Consider the following 19,297-nt stretch of genomic DNA (forward strand, 5'->3'; position numbering starts at 1 on the left):
AAAAAAAGCACAGAATTTTAAAATATGTCAACCAGGGTGACATATGCTCCCAACATTAACCACTTTTACAAAAAACCTGTCATTGCACCAGTTGGTGCAATTTCTTGAAACAGGACAGATTGTATAGAATCCTGCAGTTAGTGAGAATTTAATGGTTCCCTACTTCTTTTAGAATATGAGCAACAGACCGATTCTGTAATAGTTCAAGCTGCATACAGAACTATAAATAAATACATGTTGAAAAAGTAATATTGTTTGTGATTTTGAAAGTGGGCTATAAAATTTGCAGGGCTATTTATCAATTGTAAAAAAAAAAAAAAAAAAAAAAAAAAAAAAAGGTCCCCAAAATAATAATGCGGTCATATCAATGTGCAGCCCTAATAATTTAAAAAAGTGAAAAATATGGAATGGTTATTCTTAGAGTAGCTTTTAAAAAACATCAAATAACAAAAAACAAATGTAGCAAATTATTTCAAATAATGTATTTACCATTAACAATCTTTATCATATTATCATTGTTGTTATTTGTTTTAAAAGTCCAATCACAGGGTCCAACATACTAAGATACTTATAACATAAAACATTTTAACAAGTTACCTTCCATTTTAAACAGATTTTAGGGGTACTGAAGAGCATACAATTGAATTTACTATTACTTGTTTCATTGTCCCGTACCTGCTTTCTATCAGAAGGAAGCAAAGTGAAACAATGGCAGAGCTGGGTGTGAACTGGTGATCTCACCTCATCCGTAAACGCTGTGCTTACACAACACAGCAGTAAAGATTTATACCAATCAGACAAACTTTACTTTTTTATATGTGGTCTTCTTATTCATTTCCAAAAATACAAATACATTATTATTATTATTATTATTATTATTATTTGTTTTCCTCTACTGTATGCGATGTAGTCTTAACATGCCTAAACTATATCTGGTATTAGTAAATGAGTGAGAGAAGCCTTACCTTTTTCACTGATACTTTCGCTTTCAAGCTCAGCGTCTTCACAGCTTGTGTACTCTGGTGTTGACCCTCCTTCCTCCTCTGAGCTACTGACAGAAATCTGCCTTTTCTTGATTTTAGTTTTGTGTGGTTTGGGTGGGGGAGGCCTTAGGGATTCTGACTGATCAGAACTTAGGGAGTCATTCCTCAGCATGGTTTCCATTTTTACCTTCTTAGTTTTGTGGATAATTACAGCAGAACTGGGATCTAGATGGCACTGTTTTTTGCACCAGTCCTGGTCCTTCAACTCATGTGCGGGAACCAGGCTACGCCTTTGCGTAAGTGGGCTGTGATTGGCTATTTGCTTAGAAACCGAAATGAGTACATCCCCAGTTCTTTCTGCTGTTCCTGGTTGAGACCGCCTTCCCAGTCTGTTTTCAGGCACCTCTGACACCTCCATCTTTGTGTTGGCTGAAGCTATGTCACTGTGCCTCCTTTCGTGCCGTGCTTTAGAAACCTTTGCGTGAATCCGCATCTGCTGCTCTTCCGACTGGGGTTTCACAGGATACCTTGCTAAGTTCGGCTCACTCTGGTACTGCGTCTGAAACTCTTCCTCTTTTCTTTGTTTTTCCTCCTCAGCTTTTCTACTCTCCTCGTCCATGTCCTGGTAATCCTGCGACCTGCCCTTCTCCAAGCGTCTGCTTTCACGGCGCTCCACGGCCTGCCTCTCGCCCTGTTGAGTTTTTGGAACCCGCTTTCTTTCGGTTTTCTGACCTCCTTTCCCATTTTGCTCTTGAACTGGTGTGGGCTTTTTCCTGGAATCAAAAATGAAGATATATTGAACATTAGAAAATATATTATTGGTTATCATTAAGAACCACGAGCTAGTCTCAAAGTTATTTACTCCAAACTGTCATTAGCACATAGTGTTGTCAAAATAAGACCATTTTTCTGGTTTGTTAATCCAATGACCCATCTACATTTTGATAATCCAATATTGTAAAACAATAATACTTTTAAGTGAAGAAAATTCGAGATCATAAATAAATAATGGTCAGCCACAGTTTATTATTTTTAAAATGTTTGCATGACCTCCTAACTTCACCCCAGCTTATAGATGACATGTAATAGCAAGTGCAGGCTTTTTGTACAAGTCTGCGGCATATCTTTAGCCTTCCCTCTAGATCAGTTTCTACTGCTCACTACTTGAAGACTGCCTGTTTTTTACCAACCTCTTCCAGTTGATCTAGCAGTTTATTTGGGCTGAATTGGCTTTGGACCAAGAACTTTGATATTTCCACCCAGACAATAGACAAATACTCTATATGAAGTGACAATTGCTCACTGTAATTGTAAAGCTACAAAGATACACTTGCGCCAGAATCTCTGGATCATTTTACACAGCATAACAATGCACTTGCTTAATGAGTTCATCAGGGAAATCAAAAAATTCTAATCCTGACAACAATGCCATTGAAGTGAAAAGTATCTTAACAGAAGGGTTTGGTCCTTAGTTATTATTAAAAAAATATCTCCATGAAAACATTTTAGAAATACAGATATATAAATGTTAGCACATTATATAAACGATACAGTTGTATAGGAACAAGGGTTTAAAAGGACTGCCAGAATTGTACAGTGGATTTGTCATTTACTACTATTGGTCTTTGGCTTCTGGGAACAGGATTGGTACACCTGAAGGAGAAGTGATTTACACAACAATGGTTTTCAATGTGAGGTTATTAAAGGTTTGGTTGAAATGAGTTGCATTGTCCATTCAGAACTTCACATGGTCACAATACAAAATAATCATGATGCTTTTCTTTTCTTTTTTTTTTTTTTTTCAAGTTGCAGCTTATGATCTCCAAAAGAACAACAATTGATTTAGCATAGCATATACAATATTTGAAAAAAATGAATGCAACTTTATAAATTCATAATATTGTAACAATTTCAAAGCACCCAAACAGAATCAGATATATTAACAACCATTATTAGAAGAGGAAGCACTGCTGAACTGTAAAACTGAGGCCTCCACTGCTTTGTTAGAGTTAACAACCGACATTAGTTATAAGAGTACACCATGGATACTGGGCCTGAAAGAGGAACTGTGAGGCCACAAGACAAAATTGAATATGCCTGATAGAATAAAATATTAAAACTACGCTCCAACCCTTGGCTGTCAAGGTGATATCCAGTTTCTTATTTGCTGCTGCACAGATAATCAGTACAGCTTAAAGATGGACATAACTGTTCAAATTTCCTCTTGTGGGCACAGAGTTTAAAGGGCAGCACTCCTTCTCACTGATACAGGGACGTGTTAGAAAAAAGCATGCACACAAAAAGGGCTCTGTTTAAATACTTTCAAATAGTAATAACTGAAACAGTTTGATGTGTGGTTGTACAGATGCTGCTGAAAGAATACAGTGGTTTTCTGTAGAAGCCGTGTTTAACTGGAGATTTATTTTTTATAGAATTAGATTTCTTACAGAAAAGTTCTATCCTGTCCCATACTACGAATGCACGACCCCACTGGACGCAAAATGTGAGTCCCTTACCTGTCCCTTGGGGGTTCACTTCTTGACCTGGACGATGGCATGTCTGCCCCCTGGTCCCTGTTGGTGAGTGCAATGGGTGGTTGAGCCTCCTGGGACCCTGCCGCTGTGCTTAGGGGGGTTTGGGACCTTGATCGTTCCTGAAGCCGGACCTTCTTTTCTCTAGGCGCATCACCACAAGTCGCTGTATCGCTTAAAGCCCCATCCTGACTGGATGGCTGCGGACCTCTTCCAAAAAACCATTCTCCTGATTTTGTTAGAATTTCTTGTTGCTTACGACATAAATTGCATACCCACATTACCTATTTCAAAAACAAGAAAACAGTTTAAATGATCTCTGTATGGTAATAAATAAATACAAAATAATATTAATAAAATATAAAAAAATAATAATTAAACATAATAGAACTTTAAATAATTTGAAATTATTTAAATGCTATTTTACTATATTGTGGTTTCTGAGCAATTCTATGGGCCCGATTTAGGAATGGTCACTTTTTTTTGGTAATTTTTAATTTTTTTTTATAAATCGTATATTTTACAGGTAGAGGTATATATATTATACCCGGGTGATGTCGCCAATAACTGCAAGACATGTTACAGGATGGTTCTCAGGAATTTGTAGTACAGGGCATAACAATGGCTATACAAAGGTTTCAAAGGACAGCTGGCCCATTTGGACAGGTGTGCAAGGTGGAGTATTGCTTAGCTGCAAAGCTCCTTTCTCTATGACAGAATCTAAGGAGAGGAGTGTCCCAGTACAATAAAAAGTTAATAAAGCTTAAGCATTGGGGAAAATGATCGTGAGTCCCACCCATAACTCATCCAGACCAGTGAGCCTAGACAAGAATTAAGGTTTTTACTAATGTGATAAATATGTTGGAAATAACTTTGGGTTAAAATTGGTGGGTCAACAAGAAAGGGCAATTTTGACAAAAATCCACATGGAGCTGTGGCTCTGAGCCAGCTAGGCTAGCAACATCAGGCACTAAGAAATATTATTTTTCAATGTGATTTTTTTTCTGATTTTTTTTTTTTCATTTCAGTAATAGAATCACTAATGGTTCATTAACTAGGAGGCTGCACTTTTCTAAAAATATCCTGCTCTTCTAACTTCGCTTACAAATTGCTTTTGATTAAATATGAACATTCATATTTAACAGAACAAAGGGGGAGAAAAAGTTAATGCATACTGCATATAGTTCTCTTTTAATCATAGCAGTCTAGCTTCGTTATGTTAAGTTACTTTCTGTCTGGTCTACAGACAATATTGTATTTAAAAGGAAATCTATTCAAAAATATTTTATTTAGCTTTTTAAAAGGAAAATAAATATGGAAAAAAAAAAAAAAAAAAAAACCAAAAAAACCTTTTTCTTCATATTATAGCTCTAAAACCTTACTATAAACCTTACTATACTATATGTTAACATATATTACTGTGTATCAGAGAAGATTGCAGATAACTACTTCATTAATTGCTCGTAATTGACACACATTTAAAATACGGCTGTAAAGGATCCAAAAAAAAAAATGCTTAGCTTTAGTAAAGCGGGCCCAATACTGTTATAGTTTTTGGTGTTTAAGGGACTATAATACATTGCATTATATACCAGTTATTTGGACTTTAGTTCTCATTGTATATAAATAATTAATTGTTAAAAACCAATGCAAACCCAGACAGATACATAAAGAAACAAAACAAAGAAACAAGTTATCTTACATTTAAAAGTGCAAACCTGCTTGAATTGGAATAAAAAGAAACAGAAATACTAAAAACATGCAACAGAATAAATACAGTATATTTAGTTTTTTTTATAAAATAAGTCATTCAAGCAGCCTTTTCGCCTTGGAAAAGAAAAGAAAAACAGTGTTCTATACATTTTGTCCAAAAAGATAATGTACATTTATGATGTATTAGTTTAAGAAGTGGCAGTATGTTTTATATTATTTACAGTCAAATCAATTCCCATAACCTTTCCACATTCCAAAAAAATAGAACAGGAAACTGATCAGTTTTTGCAACAATACTAGTGACATATGAGGAAAGGTCTATTAAAAATGACTATGATCAAATCGGAGTCAGGCTACAAATCAGTCTTACCACATCTCAGCGCTGATTTACTAATAAATAAGAAACTAGTATACAGCATTGTACAGGAACCTAGGAAACTACAGACATTTTGAAGTGAAAAATCAAATAAACCCGATTCATTCATTCAAAATGGTCAGCATCACTATGCCTGTAGTTTAAATGGATGTGTCTCTATCAAAGCATCTTTTGCAAAAATTAAATATACCACTGCACCAAAATGACAATATTACTATATAGAATATAACAAGTAATTCTTATTTATAATACTTACAGGGCAGCCATCTCGAATGAGTAAGTCGCTCTTTACAGTACAAGTTTTGTTTGTTTGTTTGTTTTTGTTTTTTTCAAATTAAAAAAGTAGTTACATTTAGTTAATACAGTTAAGTTTAAAAGTGTAAAACGCTTCAAGCATGATCAAAGTGTCACAATGCAACTTGCATTTTGCATGACTTTTGCGCTGTGTCTCTGCATGGCCAGCATTCTGGCAGCGCACAAGCATTATTCCCTGATTGAATATACTTGGACTGAGTCCAAACTAATCTAAACTAAAGCGAGGCTGAGTAATGATTTAGCTTAACAATTCACAGATGTCAGGCAACCAACTAAAGACTACGATGAGGGATTACTAGGGCTAATTCGATGACTTCAACATTATTTAATACACCAAGAAAATGCAGGATAATGAATGGCAACATTTTCCAAAACAAAAATCTAGCAGTATTAATAACTGAAAATATGCTTCTGGAATCCATCAATTTCATTTATATGTCATCATCAACATCATATAGACAAAAAGTATTTACCAATAAAGGTGCACCTTTTAACTGACTGTTAAGCAGAACATAAACTTTGGCTCTAAGAGGTTTTGTTTACAGATCTCGTTCTCTAAAATGTATTTTCTCAAATTGCAGTGATTTGGCCAGACAAATTAAATCTCATACCTACTGCATATCACATCTGGATGAAACCAGACTCATTTTACTGAGCCAAATTAGTAGCTGACCCACATAAAAATAAAAAAATAAACATTTGTATTAATTTATTTATACAGAGCAGAGAAGACACTTGCTCTTCTCTGAAGCAAAACCAGTAAGATTCAATATAGCATTTAAGACTTATACAATACATATACAATATTGCAAGGTTCTGGAAAACAACCACATTAAAAAAAAGAAATAAAAAAGAAGAGCAGTAAGTCAAATTAATAGGTTTTAATTCCAGATTTTAAAATCTGATGGGGCTGGACTTCCAGGTATTTGTGGAAATAGTGTTTCAGAGTTGAGAAACAGGCACAATGGGATGTGAGCCAAACCACAGGGATTATAAGAAGACTAGTGTATTTTCACCTCAGTTGACGTGTAAAAAGAACAAAATACATTACAGATAATCAAGTCTGGGGTCATTCAGAGCTTAGTATGAATCAAAATAATTCTCTGCACATACCAGTGTAGGTGAAATATATTTTGTTACCATGAATTCCAGATGTAGAAATTTGAAATCACTCTTTCCGTTTCTGTCAGTGACATTGAGTGGGCTACCAGGTATCTCCCATGATGCTATGACACAATTTAGATTAGGTAATCGTAGGTAAGTCTGCATCCAGAATATACCCAGAACTGTGGATTCAGCTTTAGTCACGGCTTGGAGCCTTTATCCCATGGCAGTAGAAATGACCTGAGCTGGAATTCTAAACGCAGGGTGTTTAACGGCATCAGCAACTTGTCATCTCTGTCGTGAGCCTCTCATATTGCATTAAAAATGAGGGCTGAGCTGTCAGACTGAGCAAACAGTGAAAGTACAGACCTGGATTTTAAATCGGAGGTTTTTCTAAAGAGTGATGTATTTTTTATGCGGAATGTAGACCCATCAATCAAAGATGTTATATGAATTAGGCTTTATTAAATCATTTTCAATGAAATGCTGAGCAATCTCTCCAATAAGTGCTTCTAATAATAGCAGCTGATTTGAATTGAATACAAACAGAACCTACTGGGTTTTTTTCCCCCCAAAGAAGCATCATTTTTCATTAGAAACACAATATCTAATAAAATCACAATCTTAAAAAAAATACTGCACATAATAGAATACAAATAACTAAAAGACAAACAGAAAAACAGCTGTAGACTGAGAGGGGGAGTTCCTGTGTATTTTATATACAGTTAAACATGTCTACTGTAATATCACTATAATATCACTTAACCCTCCGCATATAATTACTATATTAAAATAAGTGAATGGGGACAAGCTTCCGATAATACCACTTTGACTATTATTACACGCTGGTTAAAATCAATAACATTTATCAGTTGTACAACTGAGTTACTCTCTACTTAATTTCACTTTGGTAAAAAAGAAAAAAAAAAGTAGAAGACTATAACTTTTACATTTCAGTTAGTCAAACATTTTGCATACAAAGTTATACAATGAAGCACTCTTCATATATTTACAGCTTTCTTATGCTTTAATTATCAGAATGGGTTATACAGTATAATTGATGTTTTGACAAAAAATCCATTTTATTAATGTACACAATTAGGGTACCTAGTCAATTCTGCGTCACAGGTATTAAAAGGTTTTGACTGTATGCATATTCTCTATTTGTATTCTCACAATACCCCACTGGCAAGGGGCTACCTAATCAATGTAATCTCAAAATAAATCTCATATCCTCATAATAATTTAACCATCTCCAATGCATGCTGTAGTGGCATTCACAGAACATGTTCATATGGCTCATGCTGCAACTTATGTACCCCCACTCAAAAACCGTACCCCTGCATATAATGATTTAGTATTTAAAATGGTTGGCAAGTTACACATACTGCTATATCCTTTGCAAGACTGTATGCATCAGAACACAGGACGGTAATTAGTACAAGCTGACTGGTGTTCAGTAGGTACTGTACTGCTGTATTTTGAAAAGGAAGAATTGTGTAACAAGGATATCCATCTTTATACAATAATGTAAATAAACTAGTTTTGATAACAGCCACTTTCAAATGTCCTTGTCTCAAAAATGTCTTAATTTGTAGACAGGTATTATCAGATAACTTTATTTAACTTTTGGGGGGTATGATGTTCAGAATTTAGTAGAAAATAGTTGTTTCTTTTCACAATTCATTATTTAATATGATCTAGTTTTATGTTTGTGGCTACCATTTAATGCATTATAGTGTAATATGCATACTACATTTACTGCCAATTTGAAATATAGGGCAATGCACTACCAATAATTCACTGATTTATAAACCCTGGATAAGGATTACTGACTGTCATAAAACAGGTTACAGCCCAGTCCTTATAATTAGCTTGTATATCAGCCTCAGTAAGAATAAGAACATAAGAACATAAAAAGGTTACAAACGAGAGGAGGCCATTCGGCCCATCTTACTTGTTTGGTTGTTAGCAGTTTATTGATCCTAGAATCTCATCAAGCAGCTTCTTGAAGGACCCCAGGGTGTCAGCTTCAACAACATTACTGGGGAGTTGGTTCCAGACTCCCACAATTCTCTATGCAAAAAAGTGCCGTGTTTCTTTTTTTCAGGTTGAAAAAGTCCCCTGGGTCGACATTATTAATACCCTTTAGAATTTTGAACGCTTGAATCAGATTGCTGCATAGTCTTCTTTGTTCAAAACTAAACAGATTCAATTATTTCACCCTGTCTGATATGACATGCCTTTTAAACCCAGGATAATTCTGGTCGCTCTTCTTTGCACTCTTTCTACAGCAGCAATATCCTTTTTGTAGTGAGGTGACCAGAACTGCACACACTATTCCAGATAAGGTCTTACTAATGCACTGTAAAGTTTTAACATGTTATGTCCCTTAATTTTGTGTTGTTTAGGCTATTTATAATATTGTACATTTTCTTAAAATATCTAGCATTTCAATTGCAAACTACCAGGTCAATATTATTAATAATGTATGGTACTGCTGATGACACAGAATTTAAACCACTAAGCCATGAAATGTTTTAGCGTTAAACGCTAAGACATATAAATCTGACTTTGATGAGGCATTTATTTTGATTGACAGTCTGTTATGATAATATGCCTTGACTTGTTTGGGATGTGTTTAACATCGAATTCAATTGTTTATGAAAGACGAATAATGAAGCAAGGAACCAAGTGTTTGCTTACAACCCAACAGCCTTCAATTAATTTTTTCTGAAGTCTGTGCTGGTGTTCGGTGTTTCTTTACTTAACAAAAAAACTGATAAAAACTGACATGAAATACTGAACTACTGTTTCCGGTAGACTTTTGCGATATAATTTTGTATGCTTCTTTGATGACATAATGTTAAATAAAATATAAAAATTATATTTAATTTAATTTTATTTCATTGTGCCTCAGTCCTAAAATTTTAGGATTGTGGTCATCGCTATATAGTTGTCTTTTTAAGCAGTGGTGGTACTTAAATCCACTGATCCTTAAATTAAACAGGAAAAAGGCATGCAGTGTACACTTTTTTTTTTAAGAAAAGCAGTGTGTAGTGTGCTAATGTGCTAGTCTTTATGTAGTCTGACTATAAGTATAAACACTAGATGGCAGCAGCATACCGATAGGGTAAATGCTTGTCTTTAAATCTTGCATTTCATTTCCTAATCACGTTTTCCTTTTTACCATCCATTAAATTGAGTGCAATGAGTGAATAGAAACAAAACCTACAGTAGACTATTATCCAAACTGTATAGCTGGAGAATGGAATCCTTTCTTTTAGGTCACTTTATATCCGAGATTGAACTTTCTTCCTCAGATGAAGAATTTAAAGACTTCTTTGTTTATTCCTGATCCACTTGGTGGAGTCAGGGCTAGGCATTTACAGGGTCAACGGACTTTAACTGCTAATGACATCTAGCTTCTTTTGAGCAGAAGCAGTGGAACCAAGCTGCGTAGTATGATTAATACACACAGAGCACATGTGTGATCTTTGACACAGAAGAGCTTCAGAAGTCGACATATGCTGTTCATCTGGAGCATAGAAAATGTAGGTTTCAAACTAAACAAAGCACAACCAGGTACAGCATCAACCCACTGTATGAGGTGCAAGCCAATTTCCCACCTCTTGTTTCAGCTGATTAGATAAGCTCTAATAGTTTTAACCACACACTACTGTAAGGATATCCACTGACATGTATTTGTTTGTTTGTGTATTTGTTTGTTTGTTATTGTGTACTGTTTTAAGAAAACAGCTTTCACTCAGCCAACAGATTTGCAAACCGCAGAAAATGCAGTTATAACTTAATAGGTAGGTTTGTAGTTTTACTGCCAACTTGATCCTCCATTTGTAAGACAGTTATTGATCCTTTAGTGTTTTCCATTATAAATGTTTACTCTGGTAAAGCAAGAAAGAAGCTTTTTAGAGTGTGGTGAAGCATAGCCAAGTGTGGGAGGAACAATGTAAGCATAGGAAGCATTGTAAAAGCATAGTGCACAAAGTGGATGAGCTTGGTGTGCAGCATTTACCACAGCAAAGAATGCAAAATTACCACAGCAAACTTGTATATCAGTGAATTTAAAGGGCTTTTTCTCCAGGTACAGATTATAATAGTATTAATTACTGATAGCCAATTCTTCTCAACATAAAGTCCAATATCTTCATGTTTGTTCTATGCAATATCCTTTCTTTTCAATGATTACAATTAATTGACATTACTTCACACATACAAAAGAAATATTCATTAATCATAATTACAAACCAACTTCAATTATATTTGTAAATAAATTAAAGGTTTTTACGAACAAATTTTTCACTTATGTAAAGTTCCCAATGTTATTTTCAGTGCATTTAGGAATAATAGTTTAAATTCACTTAAATGTCTACTAAAATCCCATCTCTTCAGTGCAGCTGTAACATAGTTTGAGTATCTATTTTTACTGTGTTATTTCATGATTTTAGTATTGGTCTTAATTATTATAATACACATCTTTATCACTTTTCAATTACATATTGCCAAGGGTATATTATTTTGTTGATACTTTAAATATTTTGTATTGCATTTAATCATGAATATACTTCTAATCTATGAATATATTTTCTCATTATATGTTATGTAAAGCGGTCTGAGATGCCTTTACTGATGTGAAGTGCGCTCTATAAATAAAGATTGATTGATTGATAACAGCCATCTAATTAATGGCTGACTAATAAAGCGAACAGTAAACCTTACGTGTTGGCAGCAGTGTTGAGGTAAAGAACTTAAAAGGGGTCCCTCCTTTTATTTTTTGATATCTTGCTTGAGGAACTGGGTAAGAAACTAAACCAGTTCCCAGGTTTATTGTTTAGTCACTAATTTAATGGAAATTCAAGTTTTTAAATGGTTTTGCATTAAAAATATTGGACATTGAACAAGCAAGGCAGAACATATTTCAGGCCATCATTTTATAATTGTTTTTTTTTTTTACTAGGGATGCATGCTTTAGTCATCCTTTGGCTTAAATAAATAAAACAAATCTAAATGTCCTTGCAATATTTTGAAACATACCAGAATTCAGACGAGATTTTAGGAAAAGTTGAACAGCTATGCAGCAGTGGAAGTCAATCATCTCAACAACTGTAATGTGATTAATACAGGAGTCTCTTTTAAGCAGAACAGGGCCTACGCCTCTACAGTTAAACATGTTCTTGTTTCTTTAATACACATATCTTGGTTTGTGTTACCCATGCATGGATGAAACTTTCTGAAAAAGGCAAGGACTTCAAACGATATATAGATAAAAGAGCACATAAACCATTTAAGTAAACATTAAGCACAATTTTGTCAGTGCAAATGGTACCCTCCAAAAAACAATAATGAAAGATAGTGTCACCCATCTTGGCTAAAAATGAGACCTATCGGTATGATAAAAATGAAAAAAAAAAAAGCTTGTCATGATCTACATCTACAGAAAGCATACAACATTAATTTCGTCATATTCTGATACCCTCCATAACTGTCTAAGGTGCCATCAGAATTCCATGAGCAGTTCTGTAGTTATACTGTGTGTTAAAGTGTATATCGCTGTTGCCAGGTACATGCAGTGTTGATATCAAACTAGTATGAAACAACTCATTTTCATTATTGTTTTGAGTGGTTTGTTTCTAGGTTTATAATTAGAAAACTCTTTCAGAATATGTAAGAGCAAACTCTGCATGTGTTTCAAAATAAAACCTGCAAACAGCAGTGTATGTTTAACAAAAAACTGCAGAGATGTGAAAATAAAGGATAGACATCTATTTTCAGGACTAAAGCTGCTACAAAAAAGATTTGAGAAGGAACGGTCCTGAACATGATCTATAGAGATTCATTAGGGATTTACTTTATAACACAAACACCTAGAAATAATGTGCCTCCCATGCCTTTCTCCGATCTGAAACAAACATTCTAACCATGGGCTAAAATAAAATAATTCTTAGCATAATATCATTCTTGCAGTCCTTATTCTTTTGTGGTTGATCATTTTGCTTTACAGACATCGCTTTTTTGTACAGTAACTGATTTTTTTCTGACCCGATGCAATGATGCAATTTCCTGTGTTACAGTTCCTACCTTAGCCTTACTCGCATTCCTTGCTGCACATAGGAAACTATGTAGAGTCAAGTGCGGTTCTATTACCTTGAAACACGGGAAGTGAAGCTCGTGTTTTGCCTCATATAAAAATGAAGTCAAAACAAAACAACAACAAAAAAAAAACCCTATGGATTTCTGGGAGTTGTAATATGCTAATAAGATATAATAGATATTTTAATAGAAAAGAGAAATATCATTTAAAGCCATGTATGACACATTTTACTCAATCATTGAGATACATGAACATGCTTCAGATAGTCAGTGAACCAGTGTGGTGTTTTCAGCCTCCCCATGACTTCTCTTAGGCTACTTATGAACATCATGTAAAGAAGACATTCTAGAAAAAGTATCATTGCAAAGAGTGATCATGCTTTTTGAAAAGGGAATTAAATGACTGCCACTTAAGAGAGTGAAAAGTGTTTCCGGCAATAATATTAACGTGAACCTTGCCAAATGATTTAATCTTACTATTTCATTCAAAATGTGAAACATAACAGAAACAAAAAATAAAATAAAAGATCAATGCTCTTCAGTTAGAATCATATTTAGACAACTATAAATGTAAATTAATAATAAGTGCACATTGAGAAATATGTACTGTTTAAATATTTAAAAACCTGATGAACTAAATCATAAACCATGGATACACTGTGGCTCAATATAATACATGTAGATTGCTAGCATTATTAAGAGTCTACATAAAAAAGATTCTAACCACTTTGTCCTCCTTACGCAGTGCAGCCCAGGAAGCAGAGCAAAAAAAGAGAAAACAAAACAAGAAGAGGGGATAAAAAGGAAGGCAAGTGTTAATGCACTCATCATAACATACAACAGAGCTTGTTGACAGCTTTACAGGCAGCAATTCCACTAAGTGATTTTGAATAGATTAAAATAAACAACCACATGCAAGCATCAGTAATCTCTCCGTACACTTGCTAGGTTCCATGCAATACTTTAGACATGTGATTGCATTTACAATCCAAACACTACAGTTTCACACTGTAGTGTTACCAGCTGTAATATCCAATGTTTTTCATTTTATCGCCCCCTTACCATACTAAAAACAACTTGCAAATCATCTTTCAGGAGTTTTCAAACTTTTTTTTTTCACTTTGACCCGTGCAAGCTTAATTTACTTGCCAACACAATGTATATTCACATATTGTCCCTTCTAAAAGTTTACTTTTTATTTGTACACTGTGTTTCTCCCATGGCTCTACTTTGAAATAGCCATGTTTTTTTTTTATATGCTTTATTGGAGCGCTCTGGGCTTTACCATGTTTACCTATGGTTTACCTTACTTTTTACTATGTTTTATTATACTTTGCTAAGCTTTTACTATGGTAAATCGTTTATAAGGGGTGCTACGACCCTACCTGATCCTAACATCTGTAGTACGGTGATTAAATCTACAGTACAGCACTGTGGCAAGATAACAAAATTACTTAGATTCAAAGTGAAAATAAAGTCTAGAGAACTATCAACAGAAAAATGATAAGGGACTTGAGAGACACAGTAGCTAATGAGAGGTCAGAAATAAGCCTAGGTTATTAATAGCCCTTAAGGCTCCATGACACAGTCCTGAGCGTTTTTATGAATACACTGACTTCCAAAGCTTGTCCTGGTTCCCGATGCATAACTGTTCATCTCATCAACCCATTCTACTCACTACATTAAGTAGTTTATTACATTGATCTCTGTCGTGGTCATTATCAAAAATTCACTTTGCTCAGAGCATCTCCAGAGAGCAGTTGAAAAGCAATTGCAGAAGCAGAGTTCAATATACTTCATCGCTTTCTTTGAGGAGCTAAGCTTAAAATGGCACTGAAGAAGACACCCCTGTACTTCTGAAGCATGGAATGCAAGAGCTTTATCAGGGAACTGTTTAAATCGAATATTCATGAGATTAGCTGCGGTCGGGTGAATTACCATTTTCCTTGTGTCATGGAGACTTAAAGGTGAAAATTGCTCAACAGAAGTTGACAGTAGGGAGGAGATCATGGTTAAACAAAGTACTGTAAAATCAATTCCACATTGCTCCAAAACACAAATTATTATTATTATTATTATTATTATTATTATTATTATTATTATTATTATTATTAGTCACAATAGTTCCTGTAAGTATCAAGCCAGCCACTAGCATTAACCTTAGCTCTAGACCTAACCTATCCCAAATCCTTAACTACGGTAGGCAATACAAACAGGATTTACTGAATAATTATTACAGTAATAATTTTGCCAGTAATACCAAGAACTGGAGATTATGGCTACGTGTTAATGTATTCTTTTATATCATAAAGCATGAGAAAAAAAAAAAACATTAAAACAAGGTTTATAAGGGCAGAAATGGGGCTGTTTATTCTACTTGCTAAGGCCTCTGTTCCTAATGCTACCCCCTATAATGCACTGAGTGCACGAGTTGCTGGCTAGCTGCCAAGAAATGGTTGCAATTAGGCACATAAATGGAAATAGTTATGTGCTGGAGTCTGGTAATGGCAAATAGAGCGTGTTTTTTAAGCTAAGCTCTGGCTACAGATGTGTGTTTGAAACCACTAATTTTCAATAAAGATAAAACTAGTGCTTCTATACTATTGCATGTATATCTTCCATTACTAATACTAATGATTTCCTAGAACATACTGAAATTGTCTGTTTTCTATGTTGAACAAAATAAAAAGCATCAAATAAAATGCAGTGGATATAAATCAATGTGTTATTCCCATTTAGTTTGTTTTGCATAACCCTTGTTTACTAAATGTTTTACTAAATGTGATTAACACCCACAAAACACTGGCAGGAAATTAAACAGGTTGCCCTTTAAGCCAATCCTGTGGAAATTACTATTTTTACATTCTCCCTCTTCTGATATGGGTATCAGTATTTATGTATACATGGTACTAAAGCACTGTACTAATGATGCCACACTAAGGTCACTGAAGTGTACTGCAAATATAACACAGTATATAGGAAATATAGGATGATGGTGGTGAATTAATGATGGTATTAAAATGAACAAATGCTGAATGCTTCAATGTTATTTCTTTATATAAAGTGAGTATAAATTAAAGAATGTTGAATTTGGGTGTGGGCAGTTTAGTAGATGAAGTAAACAAGTATTATTATTATTTACAGTAGTCGTGGTATTTGCAATGTGATAAGATTTACTGTGTCTTACATAATACAGTGGCCATTTTTATACGTTGTAATCTTGTTATTACACTCCAAGGTAACTATCAGAATAAAGGTTTGGTATGTATGTACATACAGTATTTGTTTTTGTACAAAACCCAGTAAAATATTTCCACTTGTTTGTTATTTTATTATAGTTAGATATGTCGGTTGTTAATCATTTGTTTTTATGTTATAAAAATAAAATAATAATAAAAAAGCAACGAAAGCACACTCTTGTTAACTTAGATCTGTACCAGACTGTATTGATTATAATAAAATATAATATTATTGATATATAAAAAATAATCTGGACATTGGGCAGGAACACACTCAAATGATGAGGTGTTTTGTTTCAGGTATGGGGGTTGCCATTTTGCCGTCTTTGTAGATTTAGTATTTTGTGTCAAGTGCACCTCCCAAGGCTTCTCAGAGCCCCACAGCTTGGCAGCGCTCACTGCTGGGAGCAGCGGAACTGGAGCAGCTTGGTGAGTAGCGGGGGCTGGCTTAGCCAACGCAGGAGAGCTCAAGATCCAGGTCTGCTCTCCCAGGGGGAGGTCGCCTTCCTGTTGACAAAAAAGACAACCTCTAAACCATTATGACCGTAGTGTCTACAGGCACGTCAATGCAGAGTGCCCAGTGCTGTACTTCTTTGATGATGGGTATTTCTTATATTTTGATATTTGTTAGAATGGTGCATCTACCTTAAAAAAACAAAACAAACAAAAAAAACCCTCACTGCTGGAAGTAAGGCACAAGTAACGGATACCTTTGCAGGTCTTGGCTAAAGTATACATTTCTGCTGTATGTCCTTCAATTAAACCTGGGCACATAATTTAAAGGGATATCATCTGCATTGTTCTCTATAACGTGTGCGCTATCATCATCTACTGTTGTTTATGCTTACATCAGTATTTGTCATGCTTACCAACCATTGAATTTCTGAAGTTGGCCTGAAAAATGACCACTAGGTTTTTGTTTTCCATTTATTAACTCACACTTGCCACAATTGAGGAGGGGCCAGAAATTACAGTTTCAGCTTTTAGAAGCCGATCCATTGGTTGAACAAATGACTATTTTCGATGGAACCATAGTAAGCCTGGTAAATAACAATGCAAGAAGAAAAAAACAACTACAATTATTGAGAACACCCATAACGTGCTGTATTCACAAAGCCTTTACTTATGGGTTCTTCTTTTGTTTGTTTTGATTTTTCAAAGTCTGTTTTAATAAAGAAATAAAAGTTTGATAGTCACTGTTCTGTTAATGAAGCCAATAACAATATAGAACAGTTTCCTGAATAAAACTGTATTTTATTCAAAACAAATGTTGGCGCTACATATCATGGTATGAACATACCATGTTCAAATGCATATTAAGGCACATTCAAACGATGGTATGTATCACTGCAGTTTGTTGACAAACCATGTCCCATAGTTTTCCTACTTACAGGGCTGATTTTCAACTTTTTAATATAAAGACTGTTTATAACACGATGTGTGCGTGTTTTTAATGAGGTGATGTTCACTCTGACATTCCAGATTCTCTGAAGTGATTTACCCTTTTCAATAATGGCTACTTCAAGGCTTTGCTGCCTGCCGACTTCCCCTACGTAAGCTGGTTACAGATGAATACTAATTAAAGTAACAGGTAGTTCAATAGCAGTCGTCACCAAGGGGGAATCATTAAATATTCATCTCTATGTGGGGGTTCACTTTTGAGTTGATTTTGTTTTTCCGACACACTTAACACTTAAAATGACTAAAGTAGTTTCTATCACGATCTAACTAAAGTCACCCATCTTCCAATACACTCTTACTCTTATTCTTATGTTGAACAATCTGTGTTTTACAGTCTTATTATACACAGTGGTGGCACGAGAACCGTTTATAAAAAGATTAGATGGTGGATAATAAGATTGCCCGTGTATAATAAGGTTGGTGATAAAACATCTAATTTTAATTTTTAAAAACAAATCTATGTCTATATTGGCAACTATATTTATTTGTATTTATTTATGTTACACTATTATTCTACACTGTTATTAATATATCTGATGATCTGACAGTGGTAGATGTATATGTATTATGTTATACTAATGTATTGTTTTATCTTAATGTATCATTCTCTTTGCTATGTTTAGTACAGTGCTTTGAGATACCCCTGTATAAAAGCACTATAGAAATGTAAATAAATCAATTTACACCAAAACTGTACATATAAGGCTGTAATTCTATTATCAATAATAATAATAATAATTATTATTATTATTATTATTATTATTATTATTTGCAGTAGTCGTAGCAGTGGTAACAATAGTCATGGTATTTGAAGTGTGATAGGTTTATTGTGTCTTAGGCAATACAGTGACCATTTTAAATATTGCTGTCACAAAGACAGCTGTAGTGGGTGATGTCAGACCAGAACCAGGAACCAACAAATAAACAACAGAGAGGTGGAGTTTGGTGAAGCTGAGCGATTGTTCTTGCTCAGCATTTAATAATGAAACAGACAGAAAATAAAAGGTTGAAAGACAAACAAAACACAGGACACGGCACTTGAGGCCAAAATAAACAGACAAACAAAACGGATTAACTAGTGGACGAACAGACAAACACTGTGAGTTTAAATCATTTATTTACTTTAGTTCTTACTTTCTCCTTCTCCACACCTGTTCTCCACTCACCGAACACAACCGAACCCCGAGTGAGTGAAAACATGTTGCAGCTGTACCGAGACTCTGCACGTGAATTAATAAAGTGCAATTCCCCGTGCTCGCATATTATTACATTTTACCTGAACGTGAAGTGCTGTGCAATCCTCGTGCCTAAATACAAATATACATTTTAAACACTCGTGAGCATACCCCCCCCCCCCCCGCCCTCCCCTTGTGTATAGCATACATGGCCTCAGTGGCCACCTCCCCCCTTAAAATCCCAAAAGTCTTGCTCAAAGTCCCGGGCCAAGAACGGGGACTTTAAGGGGTT

The 19,297-nt window shown here is 34.7% G+C and overlaps 1 protein-coding gene across 1 annotated transcript in view; it reads right to left on the reverse strand.

Annotated features, from left to right (window-relative positions):
* LOC121315731 (regulating synaptic membrane exocytosis protein 1-like) overlaps positions 1 to 19,297 on the reverse strand; it is a 162,728-nt gene that overhangs the window by 90,755 nt on the left and 52,676 nt on the right. Inside the window, exons 3-5 of the mRNA XM_041250094.1 lie at positions 13,855 to 13,866; positions 3,500 to 3,798; positions 966 to 1,756 (exon numbers count right to left, since the gene is read on the reverse strand). Coding sequence (XP_041106028.1) covers positions 966 to 1,756; positions 3,500 to 3,798; positions 13,855 to 13,866 — 1,102 coding nt within the window. The remainder of the gene's footprint in view (positions 1 to 965; positions 1,757 to 3,499; positions 3,799 to 13,854; positions 13,867 to 19,297) is intronic.

This window comes from Polyodon spathula, chromosome 5 (genome assembly GCF_017654505.1).
Source record: "Polyodon spathula isolate WHYD16114869_AA chromosome 5, ASM1765450v1, whole genome shotgun sequence".
NCBI lineage: Eukaryota > Metazoa > Chordata > Actinopteri > Acipenseriformes > Polyodontidae > Polyodon > Polyodon spathula.